Below are 15,318 nucleotides of genomic sequence, written 5' to 3'. Positions count from 1 at the left end.
ACCTTCCAATTGAAACGAAGATATTTTGAAAATGATGGAAAAGTTTGGCTGACTCAAAGATGAAAGATCTCATTGAAACGAAACTTGTTCTTTGTGTGCCTAGAGTCAATTCAGTGTATCTAATGATAAAGTCCATGTAAATTGATTACAGGAATCATCAGGGGTGTCACATATTTAATTAGCTCTCACAACTAGAATCAGACCAAGTTGCAATTATTTTCTTGGGTCATGCTCTGTGCTAAAAAAGGATCTAATGGATTTTTAGCTCACCTGTCACATAGTGACAAGGTGAGCTTTTGTGATCACCCTTCGTCTGTCGTCAGTCTGTGCGTCCATCCGTCCGTCAACAATTTCTTGACTGCACGATAGAGGTTTCATTTATGATTTTATTTTAACCAAACTTGCACACAACTTGTATCACTAAAAGATCTCGATTCCTTTCTTGAACTGGCCAGATCCCATCATGGGTTCCAGAGTTATGGCCCCTGAGAGGGCCAAAATTAGCTATTTTGACCTTGTCTACACAATAGCAGCTTTATTTATGATTTGATTTTTACCAACCTTGCACACAACTTGTATCACCATAAGATCTTGGTTCCTTTCTTGAACTGGCCAGATTCCATGATGGGTTCGAGAGTTATGGCCCCTGAAAGGCCCAAAATTAGCTTTTTTGACCTTGTCTGCACAATAGCAGCTTTATTTATGATTTGATTTTTACCAAACATGCACACAACTTGTATCACCATAAGATCTTGGTTCCTTTCTGGAACTGGCCAGTTTCCTTTATGGGTTCTAGAGTTATGGCCCCTGAAGGGTTCAAAATTAGCTATTTTGACCTTGTCTGCACCAAAGCAGCTTCATTTATGATTTGATTTTAACCAGTTTTGCACAAAACTTGCGTCACCATAAGATCTCGGTTCCTTTATTGAACCGGCCAGATCCCATAATGGGTTCCAGATGTATGGCCCCTGATAGGGCCGGAATTAGCTATTTTGACCTTGTCTGCATAATAGCAGCTTCATTTATAATTTGAATTTAATCAAACTTACACAAAACTTGTGTCACCATAAGATCTCGGTTCCTTTATTGAACCAGCCAGATCCCATAATGGGCTCCAGAGTTATGGCCCCTGAAAGGGCCAAAATTGGCTATTTTGACCTTGTCTGCACAATAGCAGCTTCATTTATGATTTGATTTTAACCAAACTTGCACACAACTTGTATCACCATAAGATCTCGATTCCTTTTTATACGCCCGCAGGGACGTATTATGTTATCGCCTCGGTGTTCGTCTGTTTTTGTGTTGGTTAGCAATTTCCCTTCCGCTCTGTAACTCTTGAACCCCTTGATGGATTTCATAGAGACCTGACACAAATATTCACCTAATTGAAACGACATGCAGAGCGCATATTTCGGATGGCTCACTTCAATGTCAAGGTCACACTTAGGGGTCAAAGGTCATATGACTTTGTTTTGTGTGAATATTTCTCTACATTTGCGTTGCATTGCAGTGCTCTTGTTTTTATTTGGCAGATCCTTCTTTTGTTCGCTTACAATAATTTTTTTAATAACCGTAGATACCCATGTATAATGCGCAGTTTTTTGACCCCCGGGACCACCCCCGAATCGTGGGTGCGCATAATACACAGGTATAGACAATTTTCCAACTTCAAAACAAGTTTGTTACCGATGTTCGCCATTTTGGTAAAGGGAAACTACTCCCCGCGCTTACTGTCTCCGCTAAAATCTAAGATTGCCGTTACGTTCCGTAAAAGATCGAATTGTTTATTTTTCTTTCAAACAAAATTAATTTCATATAAATTTAAAAGTATTTTGACGAAAGAAATGTTTATAAATCACAAAAATTATGTTACTAATTAAAGATCGAGAATTATCTTTAACCGAGATCAAACTGTGAACAACATAATTGACACGAGGTGACTCGTTGATTGCCGGTAATTACTGGCTTTATGATCGTGACAAAAAGACTATCACACCTTTTGTTATCAGTTTAAATTGAGAAGCTCATGTCATTTTGAAAGATACCATTCCGAAATATTGAATCAGCTGCTATTTATTTATTCAAAATAGTGAATTAAAAAAGGTAAAACAACAAATATAACAATAATTTACTGGTTTTATTTTCGAGAAAACAAAAATCGATAGTACCGTGAGACCGATGCTGCTCTCCGCCATGGAGATAAAATTTATTACCGGTGTCGATGTAAACTCTTAGTTTCGTTTTCCATCCACCTCAAAATTGACCAAAATTTTTTTTTTTTCTTTTTTTTTTTTTTTTCCCAGGATTTTGGACTAAGATCGGGGGTGCGCATTATACACGGGTGCGCATTATACACGCGTATCTACGGTACTTCCTTTTTATGTTACTATAAATAGCTTATTTAGTAACTTTTATTATTGGCTGTAGGAAAAAACCGAGACCACTTTTCTGTGGTACAACATGGATGGTATTTCCAATTTTTAGGTGTATTTTGACATATCTGTACCTTTGTAAGAATTTTTTGTTTTTGTTTTTGGTTAAAGCTGTGGTACTCAGGTGAACGATATAGGGCCATCATGGCCCTTTTGTTTTCAGTTAAGCAGACTGATATGTAAGTTGGCAGCAAGCATATTTTGGGACTAGAACTTCACTTCAAAATAAATATTTTATTAAAACAGGTTGTCACAACATCTTATATCATCATCAATTCTGAATATTTTTAACTTGTGTCACCCTGGTCTGTTGGAGAACAAAATTAGAAATCATTAAAAGTAAGTAAAGAACAAAGTCTATCAGGTGCTCAACTAGAGTGATACAGATTCAGAGCAGATACAGAATCAGTGATAGTACAAGATGGATAGGTACAAACATTAGAGATAATAACAGGAAAATTATATCCATGTATTGATCCACTGGATGTGTTTCTAATATCTACTACATATATACATAATATATTATTTTATATGGTTTCCTCAGATGAAATGAGTCATTATTTTAAAAATGTAAATATATCTCTCTAACAGAGATGCTGCTTTGATGTTAAAGGGACTTCAGGCTTTCCCAGTGTTTTAGGTCTAGGGAACTATTTGCCGGTGTCAGTATATAAACACTGAGGTATTTCTATGACAGGGTGGTGATGCTGATGCCAATGCTGCTGTAGCAGGTGCTCTCCTTGGTTGTAAACTGGGCCTGGATGCCATACCCAAATCCTGGATGGAACCCTTGAAACATAGGGTCTGGTTAGATGAGCTGATAGATAGGTAAACTGTTGAATACATTTATGATTGATAAATATTTATGTTGCACCTGAATTCAAGTTTGTATCTTCCTCAGAATGTTTATATTAAAAAAAAACTCTGTTTAAGACCTAAATGGGATTTTTGCGAGTGCTGTTCACTTGTTATTTGTCTGGTACAACTTTTGCTGGTTCTTAGTTTGTTGCGAGTAGGTTTGTACAAAGATATTTGCTATTTCGGTACTGCTGCTGATACTGGATACCATCCTTTATGTTATTTTGGACACTTTTTAATACTTTGGCTAATATACCAGTCATACAGAAATTAAGCACACTGACATTAGCGTGGTATATCAGTATGATGTTTTATATAAATGATGAATATTACACAAACCAAAATAAAATCCTTTTGTTTAAATGTTGTTTTATTGGCTGTGCAAAAAACAACAACAACGAAATTCAGGATGGTTATCATTGAACACTTCAACATTAATTAATTTTCTCCATCTGAGAACCTTAAAGAGCCTTTTCTGACCATACTGAAGTCTGTTGTCAGATGTTATAAATACAACCTGACATTGATGCCATTTGCCAAGATGATATACAAAAGATAAAAACGAACATTTAGCCATATTGTTTCGTGATCAGTGTCCAAGTCAAGACAGTTTCATATCTGTTCTCTAACTTGATGTTTTCAGCTTAACTTAAATATTCTCAAAATCTAAATATGTATTGTTATAATCAGTTAACAATCTTCTTGATAGATTTTATCACTAGTATATTTTGTGATTTTGTGCAGGTATTTTGATATGATAGAAAGAAAGAAAAGACAGAAGGAAACGGTGGTATAGTGATGAACATGGAAGCTGTTACAGCTGAACATATCATTCTTCTAATCTTCAAGATAAACTTTACAGCTGTTGGATTTTTTCCCTGGCATTAAAGATGTTGTGATAACATGTTTTACCTCCGCTGGTTTCCAGAGTTATGAGTAATTAATTGTGCTGACCTCCAGATCGTATGACAACAAAAAAAATTTATTTTTTTTAATATCAGGAAATTATTGTTTTATTTCTTAAGAAGACTTTGAAACTTCAATTTTAAAGAAAGACAGTTTTTAGCCAAAATCTGAAGGTCATTGTCTTTAAAATTTAGAACAGTTAGAGGCGTGAAGAAAATCTGTTACAGAGAATGACTTGGGACCGGTTTCTATTGAGTCTGCGGTTTGTTACTATGTTGTGGATCTGTTGTTTAGTCTACTCTAATGTCTTTTTTTTCACTAAGCAATTTATTCAGACACCAAACAAATGTCCTCCTGGAATAACCCATTCACTGATGCATTTTCATCTCACAATCAGTAGAGCCAACTATCTCTTCTGTACGCTTGATCCTGATTTCAGGTGAACATAAAAGCTGTACAAGTTTTACCAGAGTTAAATTAATGGCCTCTTGGAGGAAAAAAATCAAAGAAAGAAATGAATATATGTATAAAAAGGTACCATAACCTTTTTTAATTAACAGCACTTGGTACCTTTTTGCATCAACCCCGCGAAAATTTTAAATTGTCGAAATTGCTATTCAGGTTTAAACATACATTGAAATGTATTAAAAATATGTTGATTATTATTTAATTTGCTGCCATGATAGACTGGAAATGGATTGTTATTACAGAAATGTAGTTAGTGTTTGAAATTATTTTTTGTCCAATGGCATTGCAGTATTTTTCAAATTATCGGGAAATTTATTTTGGTAAATCAACATTTCCTTCCAGCCGCCTCAGTAGCCTAGTGGTAGAGCGTCCGCTTCGAGAGCGGGAGGTTGTGGGTTCGATCCCTGGCCGCGTCATACCAAAGACGTAAAAAATGGTACTAGCAGCTTCCTTGCTTGGCGCTCAGCATTAAGAGGATAGTGCTAGGTCTGGTCAGCCCGGTGCCAGTATAATGTGACTGGGTGGGATATCATGCCACGTGTCTACGGCATGTTATTCCAGTGAGGCAGCACTATAAAGTTGGGCGTTGTGCTTACTGCTACAAGTAGACACGGTCGTTTATATGACTGAAAAAGTGTTGAAAAAGACGTTAAACCCGAACACAACACACACAACATTTCCTTCCAGTCGTTTATTAACTAAGTCATAATAAAAGTTGGAGCTTAAATTTGTAAACAAAAAATAATTTCAAACACTAAAACAGGTTAGTGTTTGTTAGTAAGCATTTATCAGATTAAATTAGTCTGGCGCAGCAACCAATTCAATTTCATAAATGCTTACTAATAAACACTAACCTATATGAAATGAAATAGATACATTCCAAATTTATTATGTAATGGTTACTATTATTTATGTTGTTGTTTCATAAAGCATAATCATAGTGTTATTCAAGAAATATTTTTTGTGTATTTAAGTACCACTATTTACATTTACTCACAACTTTATTGTACTGACTGTTAGTTGTATTTTTTTGTTAGTGTATCATACTAGAAAAATTTAAATTCCAATGAAACAAATGAATTTTTGTCATTTTGAAGCTTCATTTGGAAAATGTGTAAATACTTACCATGAAATATGAATATATAAAACTTAATAATTGCATTTTTATCAGTCATTTTATGGTAACCAAGATTTTACAAGGTATAAACATGATAATAATAAACATAGATACTGGTTTGAGTCGTAAATTCGGCCAGGTTGTAAATATTCGGCCACCCGCTAGAAAGCTTTTTCTCGAGCAAGATGCTTGAGAACGCATCTGTGTCATCACAAGCACTTGTGTTAGCAACAAAGTCGGCAAAAAACAACAAGTTGAGGTGAGTAGAAAAAAACTTGTCCTTCGATAAAGTTGTGTACTCTGAATAGCAACTATTTTGTCTCATGGGTCGCGTGATGTCATTGCACGCGCTCGTTTGTGCTGAGGCCCGGCAAGGGTTAATTCAAATCTCAACTTTATAACAGAAAAAGAACATGCGCTAATGAGCATAAAACGCGTTAAAACCAAGAAAATGAATATATTGTTCCTCAAAATTATTGAATTTCCATGTCTAGATCTACGTTGTTTTTTCACGTTGACATCATTTCCTTTTGAATTATCCCTTTTGAGGCCGTAAGTCGTTTATGCTTTGCCATGAAACACGCAGATATAAAAGGTGTTATAATAGCATGTGAGCGAAAGATTCTCTTTACTCTCCTGTTTAAACATCCCCGAAAAGTGACAAGAACAGCAGTTTTATGCTAGAATGTGTGATAAACAGTGACGTAAAAATTGAACTACGTCATATTGTTGCGAGAAGGATGACAGGCGCTATTTAAATCTCTGTTGGCAAATATTTCCCACGAGGTATGCTATTGAAAATTGATTTGCAGTTTGTTGAAAAAATAATAATTTTGGCTGTAGCATCGATTTATTTCCAAGAAAATGTTGAAAATACATCCAACTTAATGTTTAAAAAGTGGCCGAATATTTACAACCTCTAGAAGGTAAAATGTGAAGGCTAAACCTGTCTGTTATTTTGAGCGCGGTTGTATCTTTTACCGTACTGTAAACGGCCGTTAATGATAACAATCAGTGTTGCTTGTATTAAAGCACATATGGTAGAAATTTTGTACAAATCAAATGTAAAACGAAAGAAATATTTATGAAAAACTGCAAAAAGTGGCCGAATTTACGACTCGAACCAGTATATGGCATATTGACTTTATGTGTTAACTTTTAATCATGGAGCTTTTATTGTAAATGTCTATTTAATGTCAGCAGTCACTTGAAAGACTGAAAATGTAAGACATGAATGAAAGATTATTATTTTGTAGTTGGGGGAAAACAACTTTTTTGTACATTTTATGTTATATTTTATGGTATATTGGTCTTATTTTTATGCCCCCGAAGGGAAGCATATTAGTTTTCAACTGTCCGTCCGTTAGTTCGTCACAACGTTAACTTCACACCGTTAACTTTTTGCATGAAGGCACTTTATTCGCGAACCACTGCACCCAGGACCTTCAAACCACATGCTGAGTACACGACCCCTATTGACTTTTGGGTCAAAGGTCAAGGTCACCAGGTCAAAGGTCAAGACGCTGTGGGGGCATTTGTCACCATTAGTGACAGCTCTTGTTATATTATAAAATTTGTAGCATGCATTATATTAGCTGTTGTATCAGTATTGCTGGCCAGTTTGCTTGTCATTGAAACAGATAGTGAGGATATTTGTTTGATTCAGTGTACCAACAAAATATCTTCCACAGATAAAACATATCTAGGTGCCCGCTCGTAATGAAATAATGTACAGAGGGGCAGCTGGGGTCTTCCTCCACCATCTGGAAAGTCAGCATATGACCTATAATTGTTACGATGCACCGTTAAACCCAACAAAAACAAAACAAAAAATGGATAAAACGCAGGATGCAATATTTCCTCATGTGGGTCAGTCATGAGCAAAACTATAAAATGTGTGGTGTTCATGAGTGGAAAATATTTGGATACTGTCAGTCATGAGCAAAACTATAAAATGTGTGGTGTTCATGAGTGGAAAATATTTGGATACTGTCAGTCATGGGCAAAACTATAAAATGTGTGGTGTTCATGAGTGGAAAATATTTGGATACTGTCAGTCATGGGCAAAACTATAAAATGTGTGGTGTTCATGAGTGCAAAATATTTGGATACTGTCAGTCATGGGCAAAACTATAAAATGTGTGGTGTTCATGAGTGGAAAATATTTGGATACTGTCAGTCATGGGCAAAACTATAAAATGTGTGGTGTTCATGAGTGAAAAAAATATTTGGATACTACATTTAAAACAAACAGATTTTCTGTTTATTTCTTGATTTATCTAACTTTCATCCATTTTGTGGTTTCTTACTGGTGAAAACTATATTTGATTCTTTTCCCTGTATAATTACCAGACATATTCTAAAGCATTTACTAATTTCAGCTATATTTCATGTAAATGTCTGTATCACTTTTTTCATTTAGGTAAAGAATACCGAGTTGCCATAGCAAAAAATATATAACACACTACAATCTTTATAATCTGTTAACCTTATTAAGTTTGAGGTATAAATACAGAAAAAAATGAATGATTGTATTTAATTGTATAGCAGTTTTCTGGCAATATCCTAACACACTATATGTAGGTTTAACAACAAGAACTTAAAAATAATACATAGGAAGAAATAATGTATTTGGCAAAATTATGTTTGTTTATAAAAGTTAAATATATCATTGCTGGTAATCCAAAGGGTTTTCATTTTTAGCTTGACTATACAAAGTATATGGTGTGCTATTCTACTCGACCCAGTGTTATGCTATATGATATGACACATGGTGCATTATTCTTCCAGAAATTTTCCATGATTACCATCCATACTCGCTTATAAGGCGCACTCGCTTATAAGACGCACCCTGAATTTGGCTTACAATCGGGGAGGTTTTGCACTGACCCTCGTATAAAAGACGCAGTCATATTTTTATACCAACGATATCAGAAATTTGTAGAGATGCATTATTTTCTCCAACATTCTGTGTTTTGTAATAAAAAATGGCAGAAAATCGCCAATTTTATTGTGAAAATGCAGAATTGAAATGAATTAGTAACTGCGGAAAAAAAGCTAAAGAAAGGCCGAAATTTTGACAATATCCGTCGATTTTATTTTTGAAAGAGCTTGTAGACTTGTTTTATAATATGTTGAATAAAATAAAATATTTTAAAACCAACTTTTGTGTGTAAAAAAATGCATTGAAATAACTTCGAAATGACGTCTAGAAAACAGCGGAAAGTTGATGATTTTCGCCTATTTTATTTTTGGAAGAACTTGCAGACCTGTTTCATAATATGTAGAATAAAAAAAAATAATTTCAAAATCCACTTTCATGTGTAATAATATGCACAAAAATAACTGTGAAACGGGGAAATTACGTCTAGAAATTTGACAATATTCGCCGATTTTATTCATAATGCTTAGAAACGCTGAATGTTTGGCCATGTTTCCATAAACAGTAACACAGAGTGTTTAAGAAAATAATGTATTTCTTGCAATTATTCGAGGACTACCGGGATACGCAATTTTTAAATTGCTTTCAAAGGATATGCCATACATGTTTATGATTTTTTCATTCAAACATGTGCTGCATACAATGAGAAAATTAATGAGATTAAATATCCTCACCAATTTTCCCAAAGTAATTAACGCATTTTCATTTTATGTGACGTACGGTAACTAATAATTTATTAATTTATCACATATTTCGAACACACAAAATTAATCATATAATTTTAGAGCACGTGTGTACACAAATTATTTGCAAACAAATTGACAGTCGAGTTATCGACACTAATCTTCAAACAAATTTTGAACAGCAAATTCATTACATCAGTTTTTCATATCATATTTATTGCAATTTTCAACGACTTTAACACTACAATCAGTCATAAAATCAATGAATCTCAATTAATCTTGATAGCTTTATCATGTATTCACAGTTATTTTCTTACATCACATCATCAAAACCCCTCAAATTCATCAGCATTGCTATCACCAAATAATTTATTCAGATTGTTCACTTGTGACATTTTCGTCATATATCCACTCATCACATTCATCATCACTTATTTCATCTGTACCAGAATCCCCGGCTTCTTCGCGGTCGCACACTAAGTCACTGAATAGTTCATCATCTTGAGTACCATCCATTGAGTCGAGATTCCACATTTGAGGAAGGATTTGATTACCATTTCATGGGGAATTTGTTCCACGAATCTATCACCCACTAGCACACTAATGCCAGATCTGGATGTTTAAAATTGCTAGCCGTCGTAAGCTGCTTTTCACCATTAACCATCCACTCATTCCACATTTTGCATGTTCACTTGAAACGGTTTATTCAAACATACATCCAGAGGTTGTAGCACAGAAGTACATCCTCCTGGGATCACACACCGATATGAACGATGCGATTTCAGTTTATCCTTCACTTTATCAACAAGGTGAGCTCTGAACTTGTCCCACACTAACAACGATTTCTGATTCAGCATAGCACCAGGACGCTTAAACCAGACTTCCTCAAGCCACCTTATGGGGGCACATTCATCTACCCAACCTTTTTCCTGCACAAACACACGATATCAGAAGGTAACTTTTCTTTCGGCATTGTCTTCCGCTTAAACACTACTGCAGGTTTCAGCTTTGTTCCATCGGCCAGACACTAACACTACAGTGAAATGGGCTTTGTCACTGCCTGTCGTTTTCACCGTTACTGTTTTAGTCCCCTTTATATCAACTGTTCGATTGCCTGGCATGTCGAAGAACATTGGTGTTTCATCCATATTTCCTATAGCAACCAACTCAAAATCATGTCCCTTTCTCAAGTCAATCACAAACTTATGAAAAGAGTCAACCTTATTATTCAGATCTTTTGGCAATTTCTGCGCGATGTGTGTTTTCTGCCTCGATACCAGATCATGTTTTTTCATGAATCGTGAGCACCAATCTCTTGAAGCTTTAAACTCTGAATATCCATTTTCCTTTACAAGTTGCAATGCTCTAAAACGGATCGTGGCACGTGTAACAATAAATCCACTGTTGCGCGTATCTATAATCCAGTCTTTCAACTTTCCCTCAATATCATCATAAGGCGATATCACAGTTTTCATTTTCTTCACAGATCTAGACTCAACGTTTAACATTTTGGTTTCTTTATTTCGCCAGTCTCTCACCATTTTTTCTATCGCGCCGAATTCTCTTTCGGCAGCGCGGTTTGAATTTGCTTTTGCATATTCCACAACTTTTAAGTTTAATTGTCACATCGTAAGAGTTCCTTTTGCGTTTCATTGTTTATTCCGGCGATTAAGAATTGACAATAATGTATCGATTGATTACTGATAAGATAAAAAAAAAAGCTGGCGAGATTAGGATACATGTACTTTTATGGCAGTTAATCTGTCAAATGATACGACACATGTCAGTTAAATATGGATACGCCCCCTTTGAAATGTTATCTAATTGTATTCCAGTTCCGAGTAGCTAGGCATCTCTACTGTACCTTCATTTGGCTAGAGGGCAGCATTATAATAATTGCAGCCGATTATTCTATGAAGTCGCCATTTAACATCAACAGTGTTTATGATACATCTATTTCTATACACGTGTATATTTAACAGTTTGCACCATCGATTTATAATGGATGCGGTTTAGCAGTTTAAATTTGCAACAGTTATAAGTATTATATGCAATTGGCGATAATTAACTTTTAATTACTTTAGGTTTGTGGGCAGAAAAAGTATTTTCTTTGCTCAGTTATATCCGTCATTTCCAAAGAACTAAAGCTAATTCTCTAGGTGTTCTAAAAGAGTTTTGATTTTAAAAGGAAAAATAATACATTTGTAAATAAAATACACTTTCGATATTGAACTATCAAATCGTATAGTAAGTAAATAATAGATCGTTACTGAGGACTGAAACACGATAGGTGTCCGTTTAGATTTTAGTACCGATATGCAATTGCTGAAAGTAGCGGTTTGCAGACTCGGAAAAAATACATTTGTAAATAAAATATACTTTCGATATTAATATATCAAATCGTAAAATAAGTAAATAATAGATCTTTATCGCTGACCGAATTACAGTATGTGTCTGTAAAGTTTTTAGCATTGCTATGCAATGGCTGCCGAAAAATGAAAGTACCTGTCTGCAGACGCGGAAATAAGATGCCCAGAGCTGTAAACTCAAGACCTTTTTAAATTTCCATTTAATTTTCTTGTAGTATGCGCTTATAAGATGCCTGCCCTTCATGGAACCGAAAATATCATCTCCAAATCTGCATCTTGTACGCAGATATAGACGGGATGTCGTTTTTGTACATAGTTAATGTTTTTATACACTTATCTCAATCTCTGTTATTACTAAATACATTTGAAACAGACTTAAACTATTGTTCAATATCTTCATCCACATTAGAGTTATAAAACTCCCAAGTAGCAGCTCCAGCTTCCTTAGATGTGCCCCATTTTACAATCCAGCAATGAAATAGTCTAGCACGCTGTCTCGTGTGACAGCTCTTGTTCTGTTCACTTCTGATGTAACACGAATCTCTCTTTTACATGATGCAGATTTAAAGTACAGTCAGTCTTTGTTCACTCATACTTGGATAATTCGAGCACTGCCCTTTGCTCGAACACCTCATCAGGTTCTGGATAATGTAAATTGATGGCTCGAACTACTGATAACTTGAACAAATTTTGTCAGTTCTGTTGAGTATGAGGGTATGGAGTTTGTATGTCTATACCACTGTACTCATTGTATTAAAAGAAACAAAAAGGCTCTTTTCTTATACGCCTGATTTGGAAAAAATGGGACGTATTATGTGATGGCGTGACCGTCTGTCAGTCAAAATTTGTGTGCGGAGCATAAGTTTATAACCATTAAAGGTATTGACTTTAAACTTGGCATATAAGCAGGTTGTGATGAGACGATGTGCAGAGTGTGAAGTCATGCTTAACAGTTAGCATAGGTGAAAACTTCATTCTTTTTATCACTAACTTATTAATTCTCAGTGAAAAGAACAACTGACAATAGTGCAATGTAAAGGTTTTTTGCTTGGTACAAAATTACAGTTTTGTGAAGGCAGGTAATAGAATGGGTAAAGATTTCATACTGGTGCAGAATTTCAATAAATGTCCAAGGTTTCAAAATTCATTACAATTCAATTCATCTCTGCATCTTCAAAATTAACTTGTAAAACCTCAGTCTTAAGATTAAAGCATGCATCAAGCAGGTGCTTCATACTGTATTCAGGTTTCAAGTCTCAACCATTCTATTTTTCCTTGTTTTTGTTTTTTTTGTTTTTTTTAGGCATAATGCAACTTAACCCATGTGACACATGAAAGGAGGCATTAGATATAGGGATAGTTAGTTATCATTTAGGGTCTTCTCTTGGTCTAGGGATCAGAGTAAGGAGTAACTGATGTGTTTGTAATTGATCATACTGACTGTCCATTCAGTAGATATAAGTAAAATATGCTTAGAAATACTTACGTGTAAAATTGTTATTTTGTTAGCTCACCTGTCACATAGTGACAAGGTGAGCTTTTGTGATCACCCTTCATCCGTCGTCCGTGCGTCCGTCCGTGCGTCAACAATTTCTTGTCTGCACGATAGTGATTTCATTTATAATTTTATTTTAACCAAACTTGCACACAACTTGTATCACCATAAGATCTTGGTTCCTTTCTTGAACTGGCAAGATCCCATTATGGGTTTCAGAGTTATGGCCCCTGAAAGGGCCAAAATTAGCTATTTTGACCTTGTCTTCACAATAACAGCTTTATTTATGATTTGATTTTTACCAAACTGGCACACAACTTGTATTACCATAAGATCTTGGTTCCTTTCTTGAACTGGCCAGATTCCATTATGGGTTCCAGAGTTATGGCCCCTGAAAGGGCCAGAATTAGCTATTTTGACCTTGTCTGCAAAATAGCAGCTTCATTTATGATCTTATTTTTACCAAACTTGCACACAGCTAGTATCACCATAAGATCTTGATTCCTTTCTTGAACTGGCGAGATTCCTTAATGGGTTCTAGAGTTATGGCCCCTGAAAGGGCCAAAATTAGCTATTTCGACCTTGTCTGCACAATAGCAGCTTCATTTATGATCTGAATTTCATCAAACTTGCACAAAACTTGTGTCACCATAAGATCTCAGTTCCTTTCTTGAACCGGCTAGATCCCTATATGGGTTCCAGAGTTATGGCCCCTGAAAGGGCCAAAATTAGCTATTTTGACCTTGTCTGCACAATAGCAGCTTCATTTGTGATTTGATTTTAACCAAACTTGCACACAACTTGTATCACCACAAGGTCTTGGTTCCTTACTTGAACTGGCCAAATTCCATCATGGGTTCCAGAGTTATGGCCCCTTAAAGGTCCAAAATTGGCTATTTTGCCTATGCAGCCATATAGAGACTTCATTTATGGTTTTATTTGATACAAACTTCCAAAATATCTTCAACAACAATAAATCTTAGATTCCATGACAAATCAGATCCAATCGTAGGTTCCAGAGTTATTTTATATCTGATTACCTCCCCTGATTGTAATCAAAATGGATTTATATCAGTAAGTATAGGACTTATTTGAAATTTCATAATTGTCATTAGTTGGACTGAGACAATCAGGGTAGGTAGCTATGGACTGATTTTATGTCAAATTACCTCCCTTTATTTCAAATTAAAATGGGTATATTTCCGTAACTAATGAAGATACTGATCTGAAATTTCATTTATGTCAACAGATTTATTTGGCAGAGCCTTCTTTTGTTCACTTACAATATTTTTTTTTAATTACTTCCCTTTTACGTTACTATAAATAGCTTATTTTTAGGAACTTTTTTATTATTGGCCGTAGGGAAAAACCGAGACCACTTTTCTGTGGTACAACATGGATGGTACCTCCAATTTTTAGGTGCATTTTGACATATCTGTACCTTGTAAGAATTGTTTTTTTCTTTTTGGTTAAATGTCTTCCCATTGTTGTTCCTCTCCTTTGGACTTAAATATTTTTACTGAGGACCTTCTTGTCCTCAAGAGCAATGATAACAGGTGAGCGATATAGGGCCATCATGGCCCTCTTGTATTGATATTTCATTGTGTGTAAAAACGGATCTCTCATTGTAAAAGAACAAAAATACATTAAGTCTTTCAATTTAGATCTACTAAACCTTTGTTAATGCTTTATTATATGTATTAGTGCAATTTATTTTGTAATACAATTGTATATGGGAAAATGTTGCAGTGTTTTCAATTTACCAGTTATATCTTAGTGCTGTGTCAGTTTCAGTGCTGTGTCAAGGTATATATACACCCTCTCATACTTTGTTTAGAGAGTTTCAAGGCAACAAGGAAAATGACATTTGTTGATAATACTTATCAAAATTGGCCAACACTGATATTTGTTAGCAATAGTCCGAGCTATTCTATTCACCCTTGCTTAACCCCCTTATTTGTATTCATTTTTTGTCACGAAAGTAATAGATAAGTCGCACTTAATAAAAAAAATAATCCCCCCCCCCCCCCCCCAAAAAAAAATTACTGA

The 15,318-nt window shown here is 35.1% G+C and overlaps 2 protein-coding genes across 5 annotated transcripts in view; one reads left to right on the top strand and one right to left on the bottom strand.

Annotated features, from left to right (window-relative positions):
* The window catches only part of LOC123528617 (ADP-ribosylarginine hydrolase Tri1-like), a 33,852-nt gene extending 18,576 nt beyond the window's left edge, over nt 1–15,276 (top strand). Inside the window, exons 8-9 of the mRNA XM_053522412.1 lie at nt 3,130–3,260; nt 4,035–15,276. Of these exons, the coding sequence (XP_053378387.1) occupies nt 3,130–3,260; nt 4,035–4,086 (183 nt within the window). The 3' untranslated portion in view covers nt 4,087–15,276. The remainder of the gene's footprint in view (nt 1–3,129; nt 3,261–4,034) is intronic.
* Nucleotides 1–15,318, bottom strand: part of LOC128546145 (uncharacterized) — a 121,013-nt gene that overhangs the window by 82,041 nt on the left and 23,654 nt on the right. The window lies entirely within an intron of this gene.

This window comes from Mercenaria mercenaria, chromosome 13, assembly GCF_021730395.1.
Source record: "Mercenaria mercenaria strain notata chromosome 13, MADL_Memer_1, whole genome shotgun sequence".
NCBI lineage: Eukaryota > Metazoa > Mollusca > Bivalvia > Venerida > Veneridae > Mercenaria > Mercenaria mercenaria.
This window is presented reverse-complemented; position numbering and strand designations above follow the sequence as displayed.